At 39.2% G+C, this 14,745-nt stretch overlaps 1 protein-coding gene across 3 annotated transcripts in view; it reads right to left on the minus strand.

Annotated features, from left to right (window-relative positions):
• Window positions 1–14,745, minus strand: part of LRIG3 (leucine rich repeats and immunoglobulin like domains 3) — a 48,979-nt gene that overhangs the window by 13,225 nt on the left and 21,009 nt on the right. For 2 of the 3 annotated variants that reach the window (XM_066258868.1, XM_066258866.1), the window contains exons 4-10: window positions 7,268–7,399; window positions 6,567–6,710; window positions 5,407–5,550; window positions 4,964–5,107; window positions 4,403–4,546; window positions 2,955–3,035; window positions 1,972–2,043 (exon numbers count right to left, since the gene is read on the minus strand). In XM_066258868.1, the coding sequence (XP_066114965.1) occupies window positions 1,972–2,043; window positions 2,955–3,035; window positions 4,403–4,546; window positions 4,964–5,107; window positions 5,407–5,550; window positions 6,567–6,710; window positions 7,268–7,399 (861 nt within the window). Of the gene's footprint in view, window positions 1–1,971; window positions 2,044–2,954; window positions 3,036–4,402; window positions 4,547–4,963; window positions 5,108–5,406; window positions 5,551–6,566; window positions 6,749–7,267; window positions 7,400–14,745 lie in introns of those variants that run through there. The other variant, XM_066258869.1, reaches the window with a different exon arrangement.

A 14,745-nucleotide genomic window follows, 5' to 3' on the forward strand; every position in this document is an offset into this window, starting at 1 on the left:
GAAAAAGGCAATGATCTTTGAACCCAATTATTTTCCATTTCAAAACCTATGCTTAATCACTAGCCTAGTTCTGCCACACATGACTTGCTACTGTAAAGACAGTTAAGTGTTTAGGCAAGATGTGCTTGCTAAAACAAACACTTCAGGCAGAACATTTCTACAATGAGCCAATATTCTGGGCTGATTTTATTTTTAGCTAGTACTTACAAGCAGTTTGAATTAAAGTACTCTCTATAATGATTACTACTCTGCTTCCTTCACAAGGGGTCAGAGTATACAAAAAGGATTCTGAATGAGACAAGTGACAAGAAGACAGAAAGAAGGGCAGAGAAAGAGGCTGGAAGAGTCAGGAAGGTTTAGAAAACTGAAGCAGAAGTTAATACTCCACTGATCCACTCATTTCACTTTCCCAGAAATGATATGGGTCAGTGACAAACCCCTTTGGCTACTTTCCCTTGGAAAATAACTTGTTTCAGTAAGTCCAGCAATACTGGTCTGCCCTTCCAAATCCAGCTTTGCACATTTCTTCTACCGCAGCCTGATGCTGCCCTGTCAGGGTATGGTCAGCTGTCCAAACCCTCAACCTGACAGGTGAGCCAGATGACGACAACAAGGTGGTCCACGAACACAGCTAAATCTTCGCTCTCAACATGCAGCACAAATGAGGGTACAAACCACATGTATATTTTAAATCAGTGGTCCCCAACCTTTTTTGGGCCACGGACCAGTTTAATGTCAGAAAATATTTTCATGGACCAGCCTTTAGGGTGGGACAGATAAATGTATCACGTGACTGAGACAAGCGTCAAGAGTGAGTCTTAGACGGATGTAACAGAGGGAATCTGATCATTTTTAAAAAATAAAACATCGTTCAGACTTAAATATAATAAAACGGAAATAATGTTAAGTTATTTATTCTTTCTCTGCGGACCGGTACCAAATGGCCCATAGACCGCTACCAGTCCGTGGCCTGGGGGTTGGGGACCAGTTTTAAATACTAACTTCTTTCCTCTGAGTTAATAGAGATTAAAACTTCTAGCTGTAAGCATTCCTTAATAGTCAAAGTGGAGATATTAATATTATTTGGTACTTTTACTGTACGCGTGTAAAACATATACTTGGGGTTAGAAACTCATGCAAGTTTTGACTGCTATTATGGTTGGCTAACCTGCTTTCCTAAAACTGAAAATATTTTAGCTCCTAAATGTCATTTTAAAATTGTGTGCCAGGAGTTACTGAGAATGGCCGTGGCAGAGACTGAAGGCAAGAGCCTGTGCGATGAGGGTCGCTAGAGAAGCAGAGGAAGCCCCGGTCTGAGTCCTGACTCTGCCAGCTGCTAACAGGTCGGGAGCAAGAGAACAAAAAAGGGACAATAAAGTGGGGAAAAAGAGGCTGTATGTTTTACAATCAAACAACAGCAATAACTAATAAAAAATCTCAGAGAAAGTCGTGTTAATGCCCTCCAAATGTCACTCTCAAGAACTGTGGGATTTTTTTAATCTTTAATATCAAAGTCACCTTTTTAACTATATGATGGAATCAAACCCTCAGAACCTTCACTCATTAATTTAAAAATAAAGATAATAACTATTTAATAGTCTTCTCGTGGGGATTAAATGAGACTGTATATAAACACCTGGCATGATGCCTGACATGTTGTGGGTGCATAATAAATGGTAGTCATTTAAAAAAAATGTTATCACTACTTGACAAAAATAACTAAGCAAAACCCAATAATAATCTGAAGCAATGTCCTTAAATGCAAGATATATACCTGTATACATTCACATAGATACAGTTAGATAAGCAGGTAGGGAGGCAGACAAAGGCCAAACAGATGTGTAAATGTGCTTACTGGTACAGAGAGGATGTCAAAAAAAATTCCATTTTCGTTTGTTTTATCTTTCATGACACGTAAGTAGATACTGCTCCTTAGTCTACCTTTAGGGTAACCAAATTCTAACTACTCACAGGTGTTCTAATGCATCAAGACCAGTGAAGGCTTTTTTGGTAATAGATCGAATCCGGTTTCCCTGGAGGATTCTGAAAACACAAAATTGACATTTGAATAGTTAATAAAAGCCATTTTTAAGGTATAATTCTCATGAAAAGAAAACTGCTTTTGAAATCATTTGTGTGAATTCTTTCTTTTCTAGAATTCCACAATATATTCTGTAAAAATGTATCCATGCCATCTACTTCAGTAATATATGGCTCAGCATGGTTTTCACACATTCAGCTGAGAACACAACAAAGATAGGTAGTCAGTAAATTACTTAATGGTTAAATGAAAGCAGTGGTTTAAAAGTCTCTTTAGGAGTGGCTAGCCATTCCCTATAGGTAGAAACGTCATGCCAAGTAAATTTTCACAGCACTCTAATAACTTTGTAAACCAGATAACAGTGGAGACCTTCTCTTCAGCCTCCTTTCCCAAGAATATCTTCATTATTCACAAAAATTTAGGGCTACATGAAACTCTATTTTAAAACCACTGGCTTAAAATACAGAATTTGGCCACCTGCAAGGCCAATCTGTGGCTAAACAGAAGTGTGTTTTTACCATGTATTGCTTGGAATCTACTTCAATATTGCCAGTCAATACAGGATCATTTCATTTAAAAATTTCTGCGAGTGTAACACTGACGATTTTAAATTGTTAAAACACACCATGATAATTTTAAGAGTCTAAGCACTCAAGACAATTTAAAATTCTTACCTAGATATTAAAATAAGTTATACAAACTGAAATGTTGAATAAAACCCTTACATCCAAGGAAGAAAAGCAAATTAATACACATTTTGTACAGCAGCATTTATCTGGAGAAATGACAAAAGGTAGCAACCAGATTAAGCACCTATTTCTAAACTCCTTAAGCTATGGAACTGACTTAATTAAAACACAGTGTTTATTTTAAGTCAAACAGCTAATCAAAGTATGAGGCAAACCATACTCACAGCCGCCGCAGTTTGTCAAGCCCCGAGAAAGCACCATTCATGTCCTCAATAGTCCAGGAAATTTCATTGTTCTTCAAATCCCTAATATAAGAGAAGAATGTTATTGAAAATGGTACCAGGTACTTAACAAAAGATATAATCACTCTCTTTAGAGATAAACTCAGAAGTCTAAGATCACCACCCAGGTGGCATGTAATCTGTAATAAATTCCTCATAATTCTTCACATCATCTCCACTCCTTTCCAAACAATAGTAAATTCTCTCTTTTCAACATACCTCCTATGCTCTGTCCTCCTCTTTCCACAACGTTTTAAGTTTTTGCCCAAAATCAGGACAGCTGACTCTGGCTTTATTAATTCTTCTATCAAAATAACTAAATTCTGAAAGACTAGAATAGTCTGAAAAATACATTAAATTTTAAAACCACTGTTCCAACCACATATGCAGGAGTTAGCCAAAGCATACAGTAAGTCTTTCAATTATGTAATGCTTCAAATAGTGAACAGAGCAAATGTTTCTGACAGTGCAAAACTGAAAAGCCCATTTTACAACATTAAAATGAATATTTGAGAGATTTTGCAAAGGTCAATTAATCCATCTTTCTCTTTTTCTCTTGGACAGAGATTAAGTCTGGATATAACTGCTAAGATAAATAGGCATCTTTGCTGCCCTTTGTCTATCTTTTTGCTCTGGGTAATTTTTAATCTGCATTTTATAAAGAAAAAGCGAACTTAAAATTGTTTCCCTGCTGCACAGTTACCAACCTCCTGGAGATCCTGGGAAGGCTAACTATAATCACCAAAATAGTCAGATGGCCCTGGCCGGTTGGCTCAGTGGTAGAGCGTTGACCTGGCATGCAGAAGTCCCGGGTTCAATTCCCAGCCAGGGCACACAGGAAAGCGCCCATCTGCTTCTCCACCCCTTCCCCTCTCCTTCCTCTCTGTCTCTCTCTTCCCCTCCTGCAGCCAAGGCTCCACTGGAGCAAAGATGGCCCGGGCACTGGGGATGGCTCCTTGGCCTCTGCCCCAGGCGCTAGAGTGGCTTTGGTCGCAACAGAGCAACGCCCCAGAGGGGCAGAGCATCGACCCCTGGTGGGCAGAGCATCGCCCCCTGGTGGGCGTGCTGGGTGGATCCCGGTCCGGCGCATGCGGGAGTCTGTCTGACTGTCTCTCCCCGTTTCCGGCTTCAGAAAAATACAGAAAAAAATAAAAAATTTAAAAATTTAAAAAAATTAAAAAAAATAGTCAGATGGCTGTACTTTTTAAGGCCTTTAAGAAACAGATAAGGGTGAAATGAACTGATTTTAATCAAACTGATCTGGGAAAGATTAAAACGCTATTTCTAAGGCTGTACACATTTCTCACAACAAAGGAAATCTGCTGGGAGAAAAGTGGGCACATTTAGGAACCAATTAGGTTCATGTACTGAGAGCAAAACTTGTAACTTACAAAGTCTTTAAACTGGAAAGCCCCCGGAAGGCACAGTCAGCAATGTAGCTGACTTTGTTGTTCCCAATGTGCAGTGTATTTAGCAAGCTTAGGCCCAGGAAACTCGAATCATCTAACCTCGCTAAGTGATTGAAAGTTAAGTCCCTGTAAAGAGAAAAGGAACAAAAAAAGACATAAAATAGCTTTTACTTTCTAAATTAACAGTGTTTGGTTAAAACAAAAACAAACAAACAAAAACAGGTAATATGGGTAACCGAAATAATCCTTATCCTAAAACTCTGCTTTCTTAATAATATCCGGCAAACGTGATTTCTAATCTGTTATTAAAAAAAAAAATTGTACTTATTTGAAAATAACCATCATTGCTTTGGCCCATAAACCACAGACCTGAAACAGCAGAGTTGGCTTCAACTTATCACAACAAAAATATGACTAGGTTGCCTGTGAAAAAAAGCTGTCACCTTGGAAACTGTTATAAAAATTTCACAGATCAGTGGTAAGAAGCTCATGCTCTGGCATGATCCCTGCTTTCCAACTTGAGGAGAATAAAAGGCAACTCACAGCTCACTGAGTTTTTGGCAGAACTCCCAGGCATCAGGGCTGATCCTGTTGATGGCATTTTGGCTGAGATGAAGTTCCTGCAGCATCAGCAAGCCATAAAGCCAGCCTTTGGTAATCTCTGTTAGGTTGTTATGGTCCAACTGCCTACATTTACAATAAGAATAAAAAGCAGGCTCAGAAGTTCATTATCTAGTCTGTTCAAAGGGGACATATGATGACAACCTATTATATATTCTTGTTACGAGATATTTAGCTTTTGTTATATACAGACACTGGCAAAAAAGACCAACCAGATGCTTAAAAATTCTGTCATTTCACCTGAAGCAAAACTAAACTATATATGATCGCAAATTATGAGATTTTAAAATAGAATTTCAAATATAAGCTTCTGAACATTCGGTGATCATACTACCTGAGTAGGAACTGTGATAACCCACACTTACAAGATTTCCATGTTGCTCAGCCCCCAAAAAGCTCCATCCATAAGTTTTGTTACTCCATTTCTTTGCATTTTCAGAGACTTCAAAGCTCCAAGCCCTTGGAACGTGAGCCCATCTACATTTTTAATCTTGTTTCGGTTCAGTTCACTGCATTGGATATTACAGTGAAATAGTTAGCTTATAGAACTTCTGGAGGCAGTAATAAAATGTCACATTACTAAAATAGAGTTAAAACAACCAATGTTAAATTACCTATTGTCTTAAATTTCTAAACAGTTTTATTGAGAACAATGTTGATTTACTAGCAATAAGGGAATTTCCTTCTGAAATGTGTATGTTTTTGGAATGATAAAATACTGAAATTAGACTATACTTTAATTTCAAAACAGTTGTCCACTTAGTATAAAAGTTAACAAATTAATAATTGTTTTAAAATTATCCAGAATGAGAATAAATATAACATGAAAACATGAGGTCTATTTAGGAACAGGGACGTCAAATTTATCCTGCTCAATGTGCTAATAAAAGTTGGTTACTCTCACAAGTCCTCTGTTTAATGCTTTCTCTTTAAGGCAGTCATTCTCAACCCTGGTTGCACATTGGAATCGCCTGGGGAGTTTTAAAATTCACTGAGGCCTGGATTTTACCCCCAGGGGTTCTAATATAATTGGTCTAGGGTGTGGCCTGTGCACTGGTATTTTTAAAAGCTCCCCAAGTGTCTGTAATGTGCAGCCAAGGTTGAACACCACCATTCTGTAGGAGCCTGTTCAGATTATTCGACCATTATTAACAAGATAGTTCTTTATAACCACTTCAGCTATCAGAGCCTCCTGAAGTTGTCAGCATTATTCTCATAAACCACAGCCGTGGAGAGTCCCTGTGATTTCTTCAGCGCCACAAATGACGCCTCTGTGCAGAGGCTGTTCAGTGACTACACTGTTCATGCTTTTGGTAACAATCGACATGCCTTGTCAGACAGGAGCCTGTACAAGATGACTTTTAAGGATTGTTATGATTCAGGGGTTCTACAACTCTGGCTCTCAAAGGGAAGATGGCCACATCCTTGCTTCTAAACTCCTTCAGCCACAATGTGAATATTAGGGGACAGATACCAAGAATTTAGAGGAGGTGAGGAAACATCACCTAAGAGGTATTTTACTTACAGGTGTTGCAGTTGGTACAGTTTAAACATCTTGGGGGGGATAGCTGAGATTCGATTCCTGTTCAGCTTCAACACCAGAAGTGTACTGGCCAAATTGTCAAAATACCCAGGTTCCATTGACGTGACCCGGTTGCTATTGATGTACCTGTTGAAAGTCTGAAGATGAGCTTCTCTCTCTGGTCTCTTTGGGAAGATAGAGTGCATGGACGATCTGTATTATAAAGACTCTCCAGAGAACCTAACCCCTATCTACAACAACGGACACTTTAATAATCGCCCTTTAGGTCCTCGTGAACCAGTATTAACTACGATTCACACCCACTGCTAGGGAAAGGGCAACTGGAAAATCTGAAGGACATAAAAATTTGTTAGAGATGCTTATCTACTTTTTAAAATTTTCATTTTTATTAATTTATTAAGAAAACAATGGCGTAAATCTGATTCTTTAAAAGAAACCCTTTGCACTCCGTAAGTTTTCTAACAGTCAAAGGATGTCTAATTTTTTTGTAATTCAAAAGTATAAGAGTAAAATGAAGACTGGTCATTAGGACTTACAGCAAATTATAAGCCAGTAAAAAAGCTACATTTTGATCCATCAGCAGTAAAACAGGCAGTTTGTTATAACTTAAAGTTAATTTTCTTATTATAACATGGTATTTTCACCACAGGTAACATTTTTTTGCTAAAGAAAACTTCACTTACAGATATTTAAGTTGTAGAGGTGGAAATACAGTTTTGAGATCTGAAATACTATTGCTGCTGAGGTCCAATGTTTCCAGGGATTGAAACTGTTTCAGCTGTTCAGGTAATATTTCAACAATCCTGTTTCCAGCTCTGGAATTAAAGGAGACCAAAGATAACGGGGTGATGGTACAACAATCTGAAAGGTAAAAAATGTTTTCTATTCCAAACCTGTTCTCCAGAAAAATGGAAAATTGACTGCTCTAAACAATACTTTTAAAAGTTAAACAGCATCTTTTTAGTTGCTGTAATCCTGAATGAAACTGTACATCATAATATCAGAATACATGAAAAGCATTTCTATAAAATTCTGTGTGTTACCTAAACGCTATATGCACTTAAACTATTTTTTCTTTGTTACTTTGATAACAGTCCTTCTGCCTTTCTATTTTTATTCCATGACATGTGAATGCCTGGTCCCCGAGTTAGCCTTCCAGGCACAGATGTGTCAGTTTCCTTTTCCTTCTTCTTCATTTCTAGTCTACTTCTCATTATTCGCTTAGAAAGTACCAACACTTCAGGTGCCAATTTAAAATACTCATCAGATTGGGGCTTTTTTTAAAGCTATGCTAGAGAGATCTATTTTTCTTTAAGAAATAGCCAGTTTCAATGCACTGCGATAGTCTTCAAAACCAGTCTTCAGGGCTCCGAATAGTATAAAAGTATTACATAAGAGCATCCCAGTCTAAATAAATCCAAGTGGCAATTAGATTAAAATTTTTTGACATTAACAGTCTTAAACTCCAGACCAGACTGTCCAACATGGCAGCCACATGAGGCTCTTTAAATTTAATTTAAATTCAGTGTTAACATTCAATTCCTTAGTCACAGTAGCCATATTTCAAGTCCTCAGTAGCCACATGAGGCTGGTGGCTGTCAAACATGGGGACCGTATCTTGGAATGAGTACAGAATCTAATACTGTTGAGGACATACTATTAGTTTTCAAGCCCTATGCTAGTCACTTTTTCATATATGTATTTGCCATTTAATCACAACATTTATCTGGTATAGGTATTATAGCTAATTTTAAAATTAGGAAATTAGAGCTTTTAATCTAATAGTCCAAGTACTTCCTAAACACCTCACAGAATAAGTCCCTATTGGTCCCAAACCAATCCCTGAGGGCTTGTTTTATAGTACCCAGTTTCAAAGATGCTTTGACAATTAAATCCTTGTAAGGAGATGCACCTCAAGAGATGCCTACTACTTTCCACCCTTGTAACAATGCTGTACTCCTGGTTTCAGACGTGGATGAATGTGGGCGTCCATCCTGGCTCACTGAGCCACCCTCACCTCCAACACTAAGGAAGTCCTGGCAATGCCCCCATCTGTGCTTGCACCTCAGGGGGACAAGAGAGGCTCCCAGGGTCTGCATGTCAGACATCCATCAGAGTAGATTTCCTAAATATGTACAAACGTTAGGTGCTGCTTGTCCCCACAAGAAAACAAGAAGGTTGTAAAGTTTTCAATTTAAACAACTAATGAAATCTCTCAAAATAGTGATAAAATCCTCCACATGCTACTTTTAAGATCTGTGGGGGAATCTTTTTGGATCCAAGTCATCCGAGAATCTAACTCCATTTTAAAGTCATCCTATAGAAGGTAAGAAGAAGGTGCTGTTTATGGCAAGAGCCAAAGTTTGTGATAATAGTATAATAGTAAGGTAAAAAAAACCACCACCAGGATTAGCAACTCCATGTACAAGTTACAAATATCAAGCCCTTAGATTCCCAGAGTCTTACAGACTTTGTTTAGAGTCAAGTCAGCCATGACCTCTGATTTTGACCATGTCTCACATCTGGACTTGCTACAGTATAAACTCCTTGATCTAGTTGTGAGGTACAGGCTAACGCCAAGCAAGACAATTAGTCAATTTCTAGGTCCCAGAGATGGATTCAGTCCAAGAGACAAGCCACAAGGCCTTAGGGTCAGGGTGTGTGAGTTAAATAAAACCACACTTTAGGGGAAAAAAATGTGCTCTTAAATACATAACCCACTGTTTGCATTACCAGGATGTCCTCCCACAAACAGCGGAGTAACCCTGAAGTGCCCAAGTAACCACGATCCTCTCTCCACCTCCCCTTTGTCTCCAGCGGTACCTCCCATTCAACTCTGCATCTGGTTCTGGGCCCGGGTGTCAAGCTAGCACAGCTACAGTTACATTTAACAAGAAAAAGAAATTGCTCAACTTTAGATTTCTGCAATGAATGGAGCAAAGTGGTGTTTTGTGGGAGGGAACAGGGGATCCACAGGTGTCTATCACATTGGTCAAATAAGGCTGCGAGTTAGGTAACAGGCCATATAATCTTTGGTTTATGTATTTGTTTGTTTATAAGGTAATTATGAACAAGGTATTAAAACTGCCAATTATTTGAGTGAGGAATAAAATTTTCCTTGCAGCTAAAGTATGCTCTAGCCAAAGCCAGCAATTTCCTGAGCTGCACACCTCCTAAATGGCAGTGCGAAAGTGCTCAGTTATGGACAGAGTGCATACAGTGCTGTCTTTGTCAGCATGCTCCTCTGCACAAAAATCCCTTACAACAGCCAGGACAATAGTCCCTGTATCACAGAATTTTAACTCTGTCCTAATGGAGCTAAATTAAATCCAAGTACCAGTTTCATATTAGCTCTCAGACTTAACTGGCAAATAACTACATGATAGGTACCAGTTTTGTTTTTAAAATACCATGCTTTATATCAAGAAAGTTTTAAAAAAGGAGACTATATTAAAAAACTAAATTAAAAACTTTTTTAATCACCTAAAACCCTCGATACAAACACATTTGATAACAGTGTGCATCACAAGTTGCCACTTCTGGAAGACAAAGATTTAATTCAGATCCAGCTTTAATTTTTCTCCAAATATGGATAAATACCAAAATTGATGAACAAGTTAAAAGCACTGCAGTTAATGTTTCTGGCGGGAAATATGCAAAGCCTTAACAAAAGAAACAAAAGAAACTGTGTGAATACCTTTTCCCATTACTTTAGTTCATGTGAAAATGCCTTACTGGCATTGTTCAAAAATCACAGTATGGTACTGTACGTATAGAAGGCATTTCAGTTCTATGCAAATCCATCTTAAGGACTATGAATATTTTGGCCATCTATGGTTTCTGACAGTACAGGGTGTTCCTTGGTTAAATCATTGCCGGAGTTAAGTATAATCAGCCCCTAATGAACAAACACAGACCTGGGGTGTTGGTCGGCTGGAATACAGAGGGTTCCCTCAGGCTTCTCAAAGGCCACAGGAAAAACAGAAGGCTTAACTATTTCAGCAGTGGTTTCTCAGGCCCAACAATAATGGCTTCACTTTGTTGCTGATTTCACCTTTCAGCCTGCTTTGCCAGATTATCTTTAAAATGTCGAGGCAAACGCAACTCATCATTGTGTGTGACAACAGCTGCTCAGAGTGCTCAAAACCTAGCAATGTAGAAGACAGATATGGTCCCTGACCTCACAGAGCTTCCATTCTAGTGAGGAGGACTGGCCAGCAAGTGGGAGTGGCCACTAAAATGATTAGGTGCTAAGATCGGGCAAGAGTACGGGGAAGAAAAAAGGACAGCCTCCTAAAAAGTGGTGGGGGGGTGAGGGCAGTCAGCAAAACTTCCCGATTAGGAGGCAGCTAATATTCCAGGTAGAGGCAAGTGAGAACAAGGCGAGCCTTCTTCCCTTTGAGAAAATGGAAGAAAGTCTGGATGGCTGATGCAGAGAATTCACAAGTGGAGACTGGAGAAAGAGGAGTTTGAAGAGTGAAGTGATAGAAGGAGATGATAGTAGGTCAAGTGGTTCCCTGCAAGCCATGTTAGGCATTTGGCCTCTATCTCAAGATCAAGCTGGGGGAAGGAGAAGGATTCCAAATGGTGGGGTGACAATATCAGATGTGTATTTTAGAAAGGTTGCTCTGACAACCGTGGGCACAAAGACTGGCTGGGAGGCATGGAAGACCAGGTGCAGGAGCACCAGCAGGAAGTGCAGAAGACAGATGGTGGCATGTTGGGACAATGGTGACTGTCTGCCTAGACATCCACTTTGGGAGTGAAGCACCAGTCTTCTGGTTTGCCAGGGCACAGGCTGTGCTTTTCTTCTCACCTGCTGTACAACCCCTGTAGTCTCTGGCCACAGAGACCCAATTTAGCACTTATGGAATGCCCACCCATCTCCTCGCCCTGTTTTGTACCGTGTTTTGTATTGCTGATATGGGAGAACTGTCACGAAGCACACACAGTGATCTTCCACATTCAGGTGTGAGGTGCTGACTAGAAAATAGCCCAGCTGTGACATTTTCCTGTGCCTACAATCACAAATGTATTATTCTCACATATAAGAAATGTTTGTTTGTTCTGATACTCTGAATACCTTGGCAAATGTAAACCCAGACTAAATAACTTACGCTTTTAACAACATAATCATTCGATGATTGGTTCTCTATACTTTGTGACTCACTATGATCTTCCGAAAGCAAGAGACTCAAAAGAACCTCATGCACTCTTAAGTGCATGTAAATATTGTTAGTTTATTTTCAGAGTCTGAATGGTCACAGACCAAAACATTGTTAGTAAGGAACCAAAATATCAGGTTTCTTCACACTGGAATTCCTGAACCAATTAAACTGTAACTTCTTGATGAATAAAGAGTATCTGTCAGTCATTTCAACTGTCTCCTACCTATTTTACAAGGTAACAGGAGGCTTACTTAGGCTTTGCAGCTGTGATATGTTGAAGATGTGTAACCTTGGCTGTTGAGAGAAGGTATGTGCTTGTGGCATTGTCCTTTCTCATATTTCTTTTATTTATTTTTCTTAAGTGAGAGGAGGCGAGATAAAGAGACAGACTTCCGCATGCACCCTGACAGGATTCACCCAGAGACCCACATCTGGGGCCATGCTCGCAACCGAGCTATTTTTAGCACCTGAGGCAGCAACTCCAAAGAGCTATCCTCAGCACCTGGGGCCAACATGCTCAAATCAATCAAGCTACGGCTGTGGGAAGGGAAGAGAGAGAAAAAGAAAGAATAGGGGAAGGGACATTGCTCCTGTGTGCCCTGACTGGGAATTGAAACCGGGATTTCCACATGCCAGGTCAAAGCTCTACCACTGAACCAACTGGCTAGAGCCACATTAGCCTTTAAGGGAGGATGTGTGTGGTGAAATTTAACTTGAAAGCTCTTTTTTAAAAATAAGTTGCAATGCCCTCTTTTCTCAGAACATATTTCTCTAACCACATCTCTTAAGTCCAATTCAGTTACTGCAAATAACAAATTGCTGAATCCATGGTCATCCCATACAACCACAGAGCAAGTATATTAGCTTTATTGACTGAGAGAGTTAGCTTGGCCCCAAGGAAATGCTGATTTCTATATATAACTTGCAAGTAACCAGTTCAGCATCATTTATAAAGGAATTACAAGTCATTACAGAAAACACTACATTTTGCAAACACATTAAAGGTCGCTTAATCATCCAACAATAACTCTCTGTCCCGTCCCGTCCCCCCCCCCCCCCCGCACCACCCTGAAAAGCTTCCCTGAAAACTATCTGGCTGGAATACTAACAACCCATAATATTAGGCTTCTTTTAACAGAGAGACTTGGCAAGCAAAGAACCTCTCCCATGCAGATAAAAATAAACTCTCTCTGCTCATCTTTTTTACTAAAGAAGTAATTAAGAAGTTTCATTAAAAGAATACATGTTTAGACTGGTCCACTGGTACTGTGGCATCAGAGAACAAAGCCAAATGAGGCAACTTTAGCAAGGGGAAAGATTCTTGATTAAGAATTAACGACACTAGGCAGCAAGTGAGCCACTGTGAGGAGAAAAAGTCAGTTCATTCAGCTAAGAGTGAGGTCAATATAAAAAATAATTATCTTTTGGATCATGAATATCATGATGACCACAGTGCTTTAATATGATAATCGGGGCCCTATTAATATGACAATTATAACATGTTAAAATGAAAAAAGAAATGAGTCAAAAACCCATTCACACCACATACAAAACAACCCTTTTTGATCCTCAAGTGTAAATTCAATTTAGTCCTTTATGTAAACATAAATTTAAGAGCAAGTATTCCAATTTAGGGTGCTAAAGAAGATACTCACTGAACAATTATTTTAATCTGAAGCAATTTAATTCTGTGCAATAAAAACTAACCCTAATTTAGCGAATTTAAAATTTTTCCCTCTTTTGAGACAGAGGCCCTTCATCGCCAGTTTCACTTGGCAGACCAATCTTACGGTTATGCTGTGGATTTGAGTCTTCCCATTAGCTTGTCATTGACTTGCAAATGGAGAGGACTTCTCATTCATCTTTGGTTCCTCCGAAATTGGGATTAAGTAAATAGGTTCAAATCATGATTATTAGTCCAGAAACTCTAGATCAAACTTTAGTCTGTAAGTATTTATCTATATTGTGGTTCAAGATGCACATTATGTCTGAAAATGTTATGACCATTAGACCAGCCATCCAAAAAAAGTAAACACAGAACTGTGATTCTGTACACTAAACAACTTGTTAAAATGAAGAGCACTTTTTCTCTCTCTTTCTTTTTATAAGTAGAATCTCTTTGAAGGAGCAATTCAACATAGTTCCCCAGCAAGGGAGTGTTGATTCTGTTACTGGTTGTGTTTTGATTTACTGCACTTTGTGAGCCTTGATTTTCTCACTTGTCAACGGAAGGAAATGGAATAGAATGAGCTCTTCTAGCTCTAAGAAGCCAAGATTCTGAATGTGGATGACAAACACTGCAAAATGACCAGATTTGCTTCAGAGGCTTCACACAATCACCATGTAAAAACTAAGTCTTTTAGAGTACCTGGCCTCACGTTGGAGGGATTTCATCTCTTTTCTCTGTTGAAGTCCCACTACCTGGCTGCCCAGTCTTCCTCGGTTTAGTCCTGCATACCTACATCAGCTCGGTTTAGTCCCTGGGGCATACCTACATCAGCTTTCTAAGAATCCATGCACAGAGGTGTGTGCATATGTGCGTGCGCACGTTTTCATATTTAGTTCTAGACTGTCAGTGTAGGTGTGTATAGAGTCTAGATTAGAAATCCTTTTCCCTTAGGATTTGGAGGTTTGGCTTTACTCTATTATAGTGCTTATAGTTGTAAGTTTGAGGAGCCAGAGGCCATTCTGGTTTTCTACCCATGTTTCTGCAACCACAGCGGACATCAGGATGGGACAGGGGCTTTTTGAAAGATTGTTGAGCCCTATCCTCAGGGTTTCTCTTTTAGTAGTTCTGGGTGGAGCCTGAGAATCTGAATTTCTGCTAGGTTCCCAGGTGATGCTGCAATTGCTAGGAGCATAATGGGGGAAACTGCTGTCAATTCTTACAGCTGATTTGCTTGGTGGTTTTTTTCTTTTTCCCCTCTTCTCAGAGTTTCTCTTTATGCCTGGTACTCAGTAATTGCACAGTAATGTCCCTTAGTGTAGGTATT

Source organism: Saccopteryx bilineata, chromosome 2 (assembly GCF_036850765.1).
Source record: "Saccopteryx bilineata isolate mSacBil1 chromosome 2, mSacBil1_pri_phased_curated, whole genome shotgun sequence".
NCBI lineage: Eukaryota > Metazoa > Chordata > Mammalia > Chiroptera > Emballonuridae > Saccopteryx > Saccopteryx bilineata.